Raw genomic sequence first — 7357 nt, forward strand, 5'->3', positions numbered from 1 at the left:
AGAGATTAGACTATGCATTAAGATATAGCAGACAATAATATTGTATTTAAAAAAAACATTCAATTCCACTTGGCCATCATCACTGGTTTGTTGTGTGTTTGTTATCTCCATCAGGCTTCTCTCAGGCTCTGGAAAAACCTGTCTGCAATGACAAAACAACAAGGACAATATGGTTATACTATGGCTATGAGACTCCTTTCACCTCCATTGTAGTTTCAAGTTTCAAGTTTATTGTTACGTCACATTACAACAGCGTAAGAGAGTAAAGTTCTTGACATTCCTCACATTGCAGCACAAAACAATAAGGCAATAGGCATAATTCAAGATTTAAAAAAAGTGACAATAGTACAGGACATAGGTGACAAATAAGACAGGATACAATTAACAGTATCCAGACAATTATTTGCAGACATTAAGGCACTAGACATAATTCAAGATTTGAATTAGTACAGGACATAAGTGACAAATAAGACAGGTGCAACTACTACAGCTAGTAATACAAGTAATGTAAAGAATGTTGAGGCAGGTCTAAATGGCTGACCTGTCCTCTGTGAGAGTCCCTTCAGATGGCATTGTCCCAGGGTCACGTTGCAGCTGAACAACCCCAGGCAGCCTGCACAGTGCTCCTGCGAACTGCACTCCCGTGTCCGGATGCCATTGCAGCCATGCTGCAGACATAATGGGACAAACACATGCGTTAGAAACCATGTAACATGTAACAACACAGCCTCACAGACCTGGGTTCAAAAACAGTATAAAAAAAAATAAAAGAATAATTTCATACAATACTTTTATGTTTCACTGAGTTTGACTTGGACAAAGGAGCCAATGGAATAGTCCCAAACTGCAACTCCAAGCAAAGGCCCAAGCAAAAAAGCTCAAAGTATTTGAAAACATTTAAATACTATTTTTTGACCTAGGTCGGCATGCAGCTTCATAATAGATAGACACGATGAAAACACATGACTGTCACTCACCGTGTCTGAGTTGAATTGACCATAATGCACCACATGGTCTTCCTTCACAGATCTAAGCCTCGAAAATCCCCCGAAACCTCCGTGGAAAGTATGTTCCTCCTGACTTTCGACGGATAGAAGAAAGGGTCCTTGTCGACTTCTTTGTGACCGGCGGGGGCTGGCATCCCCTCGCCCTCCCCTTCTCGCCCTGCTAGGCCTGCCTGATTCAACCAAACTCCACGTTTGAAACTCAAAGAAAACTAGGAGCAAAACGCAGATATGCATCGTCAGAGAAAAAGCGTTGGCCATCGGAAACCTAAAGAACAATCTTGTGAGTCTTGTGTTCGAATGCCAAGAACCATCTCGGTCCTCCACTTAAATAGACAGCCCCAGACCTCCACCTCTGCCACATACCCCACAACAACCCAACCAATCACCTGTGACGTACATCTCCTGACTGATCATCTGTAGAATAAGGTTTAGGTGCTATGAGACAGAAAAAAAGGCTCGCCCACTGTATGTAAATTTGACAGCCTTTCATTTTTCATGGTTATTAGACAATTGTGGTGGTGATGATTTAGCTCTCTCTCTCCTCTGTCATCCAGTGAGGCTTATGATTCTGTTATTTTGTTTTCCTCTGGCCTCCCAGCAACTTGGCAAACATGCCTTAAGACCCTGTGGCCATGCGTATTAGTAGTACTGATGACGTTACTGGAACTCAACCAAATGAGTGAGCTGTCACTCAGGGGTAATGAAGACCTGCAGCCATTGGATGGACCCCAGCAGAACTCTGCCACGGCGACATGCTAATAGTCAAAATGAGCAGCATCCTGCACCCAATGTGGTAAAAGCCAGGAACCTGTTTTGGTTCGATCCGGTATGAAGGTGACCTCACATGACCTCACCTGGCCTGCACCTGGAGAACCTGTGATTGATAATTGATTCCGTCTCCTTGGGTGACAGTGTGTGTGTTTTGTGTGTGTGTGTGTGTGTGTGTTTGTGTTTGGTCTCCAAGAAGATCTGCTATGGTGTGTCATCTCTCTTCTGAATAGGGCAGGTGTGTGTGATTGAGATTCTGACGCTGATTCACACACACACACACACACACACACACACACACGCGCACACACACACACACACACACACACACACACACACACACACACACACACTCCCTCTTCCTACCTGGAAGAGATGCTTTTTCTTCTCTCTGTCATGTGCGTTCTTCACTGAGTATAATGAAGACAAATCGCCCCACCAATTAAAGCAAATTTATCACTCTTTGCACTGGCAGATGTAGGCAACGAAAGCAGGTTTTTTTGTACATGTTTGGCCTGCACACTCTAACTGGGGGCTTGTCTCTAATAACTGTTAGCGGCCCAGAAGCCTGCTAGGAGAGATACCAGTAATGGCCCCAACCACTGCAGCGTGTGATGAATTTGAAACTAACTTCAGAGCAACAAAACAATTCAAGTCCTGTCACTTTCTGTGAACGTCACACCGTTTCCCCTGTTTTATTCCCCTCTGTATGCCGTCAATAACGCTTGTTGTAAAATAGGGAGCTGCTGGTGACTTACTTTGGTAGTGTTTAGCGTTTGGTTATAAAGATGAGATGTGCGTGTATAAAACAATTATAGCCTGGGAATTGCATTTGAATATATCTCTAATTATCGTACTTGCCATACTGTACACTTTCACTATCACTATCATGTTTTATATCGATTGCACTTGTGGTTAGATGCTAAACTGCATTTCCTTGCCTAATATTTGTACTCTGCAATGACAATAAAGTTGAATCTAATCTAATAAAAAAAATCTAGCCTATATATCTAAATAACCTAAATCTAATCTATATACCCCCCTGTGAATAGGCCACATAGTGTATATAAGTATATACGTTTACATAATAATAGATACATTCTCAGATTCCTACCGATTACTTTTAGCTATTTATGTCTATTTATGTCTCATTCTTGTTTTTTATTATCTTAGGATTGTGTTTTATTATCTTAGGACAGTGTTTTGATTGCACCAATGGTTTGCATTTCAATTTCGTTGTACCCGTACAATGACAATAAAGATCATTCATTCAAACCAATCTAACCAATCAATCAATGCCAAAAATCCATATTATTTGTTGAGCACACTTCATACCAAACTGTAACACAATGTGCTTTAAGTCAGGAGTCATACGCAGACCTCCGGAGTAGGATTAGGCTCATTTAGATGAGAGTGAGCAGAAGCATACAGTAGGATCATCTTCATGAGCCCCAATTTGAGCGGCACTCTTAAAAAGACCTTTGAGGAAGATCGTAGCTCATGTCTCTATGAGGCGTACAACTCTGAGTAATCCTACAAAGCTCTCTACACGTCTGTCTGTCTGCACCCTGGTGCTTCTCAAAGAGGACCTTTGATCCTGAAGGCTTAGCAACCCAGAGAGCCATTACACACTCAGACTCCACGTGTTGCCACGTGTGGGGTGTGTATGTGTGTGTGTGTGTGTGTCTGTGTGTATATGTGTGTGTGTGTGTGTGTGTTTGTGCCTGCGTGTGTGTGTGGGCCCTTGTGTGCCCGTGTGTGTGTGTGCGTGTGTGTGTGTGTGTGTGTGTGTGTGTGTGTGTGTGTGTTTGGTCTCCAAGAAGATCTGCTATGGTGTGTCATCTCTCCGCTGAATAGGGCAGGTGTGTGTGATTGCAGGTGAGTGTGATTGTGTGTATGTGTGTGTGTGTGTGTGTGTGTGTGTGTGTGTGTGTGTGTGCCCGTGTGTGTGTGTGTGTGTGTGTGTGTGTGTGTGTGTACAGGGGCTCAAACTGCATATCACCACAATATAACACCGCAACTCACACCAAACTGTGTGGGCCGGTGGCGACTTTCTTCTGGTCTGATCTCTCTGGCGAACTCTGAGGAGAGAGTGTGTGTGTGTGTGTGTGTGTGTGTGTGTGTGTGTGTATATGTTTATGTATGTCTGGCAAACTCTGAGGAGAGCCGCTGTGCTCTCAAACTACCTCCAGAGAACCCACCCCGACGTCTGCGATGAAGCAGAGCACTCAGATAGATTAGTGGAGGACGGAACGACGACTTTATGAGACAAGCATAATGCAAACCCCTCCACATGAGAAAGGTAGGGCAAACACAGATGCACGGTCACTATGGATACCAAACCGGAACGCGGTGTGTGTGTGTTTGAGCAAGGGGGAAGTGGTGAAAGCCTGAACAATGCAACATGCTGTGTTTTTCTGGTCACCCACCAAAACAGAGGCTGTTTTAAAATTAAAAAGTATTAAATCGGATGTGGTGACATCATATCAAACACAATGATGTGTGACAGTTGGGAGATCACCTGTCTAAATCTCAAAGGGAAACTTTTTGTTTCGTATTTGCTCTGCTTACTCCTGTAATCCTTTATTAACGGTAAAAAAAAACACACCGAAAAAACAGTTTTTATTGACTTATAAAGGGCTCCAAGCAACGAAGGGTTCCAATTAGAATGAACTGATTTAAGATTGCTGTAGCATAAAGGTGGATGACTCACGGAGAGAAGGACAGTCTCTCCCTATACCTGTATGCAGACTAGGTGCTGCGCATAGATAGATAGATAGATAGATAGATAGATAGATAGATAGATATGTTACGGTACATGTGGGAACACGGTACATGTGGGAAAACTAGGGTTAGGGTTAGGTGCTAGGGTGCTACGGTTAGGGTTAGAAATAGGGTTAGGGTTAGGATTAGGGTTAGGGTTAGACATTGCGCATTGAGTTGCATCTTGTAAGAAATGCGCTATACAAATAAAATGTTATTTGATTTTATTTGATTAGACATGCCAGCATGTACTAAGTCGACGTAGCACCTAACCCTAACCCTAGTTTTCCCACATGTATCGTAAAACAATAATGGGCAACATCACAACAGAATACAATAGGACATAAAACAATGAGTATGTGACCAACCATAGGGACATACATTGGCGCATTAGAAAATAAAGTGCATAGGTTAAAATGCTAAATAAGACAGAAAATAAGGTAGTGCAAAGTGCAATGGTACTGATGGAAAGGTAGCTGGACAGTCTGTAGTGCAGCAAGGGGATGCCCAGAGAGAGTTATGGGTGGTTATGGTTACAGTATTGGTTTGTTTTTAGCCATTTCTTAAGGTTTGCTTTAAAGGTTGGATACGTGGGGCATTCCCTTATTGTAACTGGGAGATTATTCCAGAGGGGCGACCACTAGGTAGACCTGATTAAAACCCCCAAAATTAGGGGGTTAAGGCCCGGTTAGGACCTGGTTAGGGCCCCAGGGGGGTTAGGGGGTGAGGGCCCAGCACTGACTGTGAGTAAACTTGTTTGAATACTATTTGGATTTCTGAGGATGAGGTTTGTTGAGGATCTGAACGTGAGAGTATGTGGATTAGACTGTTCTGTTTGACATTTTCGAAAACCAAAAGTACTTTATGAAACTTGATTTGTGTCGATTACCTTTATAGGACCTATACCATTTAAAGGGCAAACGACACTCAATACAATTCAGGAGGCATAAGTATTTCACAGAAGTGTTTGTTTTGGTTAGCAGGAAACACTGCTGCTAAGAAAGAATGATTGTTCAAAGATGGATACCCGGCTAGCAGTCTGAAGATCGCTGGTTCGATCCCCGCCTCAGGAGGGATCTGCATGTGCCCTTGAGCAAGGCACTTAACCCCTATGACTATGGCTGACCCTGTGCCTAGAGCAAAACATACCACATTCCAACAATTGACTGACAAGTTAAATACCAAAACAAATAAAGCATTATTTCTTCTTATTATTTATTTATTACCTTTACAACAATGGCTGCTTACATTTAAAGGACATTTCCACAGTGTGTAGTGTTCAAAGGGGCTAAGTCCTCTACTGTGTAAACATGGAGGAAAGCTGCAAAGACAAATTCAGAACTTTTACCCCAAATTGTGAAATTTCAAACTGTCACCAATAACATGAATGTATTGATTAACTTATGATCTATTTGCCTGTTGTCTGTATTTTGATCTTAAATCATTATGTCTTTTTGGCTAAACAAAATGTTGTAACATCACCTTGTCCAGTAGATGGCAAAATAGAGACCTATACAAAGCACTGCATATCCAGATTCTGTCATTCTTATACTCTATACAGTATTAGTATATATATACAGGACTGTCCTGAACCATTGTTTAACAAATAATTTGTTTTGTTTTGTTGTTTTTATATCTTCAAAGGTTGCTGAAGCCCACGTGCCCAGTTTCATCTTTGACGAGTTCAGGACAGTCCTGAAGCACCTCCTCCATGTTCTCAGCTACATCAGGAGGCAAACACAAGGCGTGCATAATGTGTCAGCCTGTCAATGGACATTGCTTACACTGTAACATCTTTACATGTATACTGGTTTGCTTTGTTCGTGATATGGTAGTCTACTCAGAACTAGTGTCTCACCTTGTTTGAGTGAATCTCTGATGCTTTCCTTGAAGGCTATCACCTTTGTGTGGTTTTGTAGGTCTGTGTCAGATAGGCTGTCCATCATCTCTGTGAACTGGTCCTTCACCCTGGCTTTCAGTCCAATCATGGCCTCAGGCTGCTGCCTGACCTAGAAGTCATTTATCTATCAAGAGGGCATCATAGCCACGGGTGCAATCCAGATGCACACATTCTGCACGGAGGACATAACTATTCCTGAGGAACAGTTACAAATTGCAGGGACCACATAATAGACATAACGATCTGAGATAATCACAGCTTGTGTAAAATGTGTGCATTTGTCTACACGTAGGACCAGGTAGCATTTAATAGCTAATGAACATTGACATAATGTGAGGGAAGAGCCTATACTCACTTCTGCAGTAACCTGCTCGACCACCCCAACAAAGCAGTTGATCTCTCTGTCCAGTTTGGCACATTCCAGCATCATCACCTCCAGTTTCTTGAGACCAGCATTGTCTTCGGCTCCTATACACAACAACATTATTTAAAATCTGTAATCAACAGTTATGACTCTAATCTCTAAGACTAAGCTTTTTGACTGACGAAGTTGGCAGCGTATCTCAACTTCCTGATTACTGCTGATAAGATGAGATAGATGGAGGGGTCTTGCCATTGAGGTAGTGGTGGAAATGGTAAGTAAGTAAGTAAAACGTTATTTATATAGCGCCTTTCGTACATGAAATGCAACTCAAAGCACTTTACAATAGAAAACATACAATAATGTTTCACTGTAAGTGAACTAGTTATCAGACCATCCCATATTGTAGTTAGCTGGCTAACTGTGTTAGCTTCTAAACTTACCCTGGGTTTCTATCAGGTCCATAGCCACGTTTGTCACAATGTCCATACCCGTTCCGATGTCAGTCTGACATGTCTTCAGACTGGACAACATGGAGTTGACTGCGCTTAGAGACAT

General features: G+C 42.3%; 1 protein-coding gene across 1 annotated transcript; it reads right to left on the reverse strand.

Moving 5' to 3' along the window:
- Window positions 1-6176: 6176 nt before the first annotated feature.
- On the reverse strand, window positions 6177-7357 carry LOC308163886 (E3 SUMO-protein ligase NSE2-like; the record flags this gene model as incomplete). The annotated part of the gene is made up of 4 exons (XM_080538064.1): window positions 6177-6259; window positions 6397-6547; window positions 6794-6906; window positions 7243-7357. The coding sequence occupies 4 exons, from the start codon at window positions 7355-7357 to the stop codon at window positions 6177-6179; spliced, it is 462 nt and encodes a 153-aa protein (XP_080394190.1).

The sequence above is a fragment of the Nansenia antarctica genome (assembly GCF_963989245.1).
Source record: "Nansenia antarctica genome assembly, chromosome: 8".
NCBI lineage: Eukaryota > Metazoa > Chordata > Actinopteri > Argentiniformes > Microstomatidae > Nansenia > Nansenia antarctica.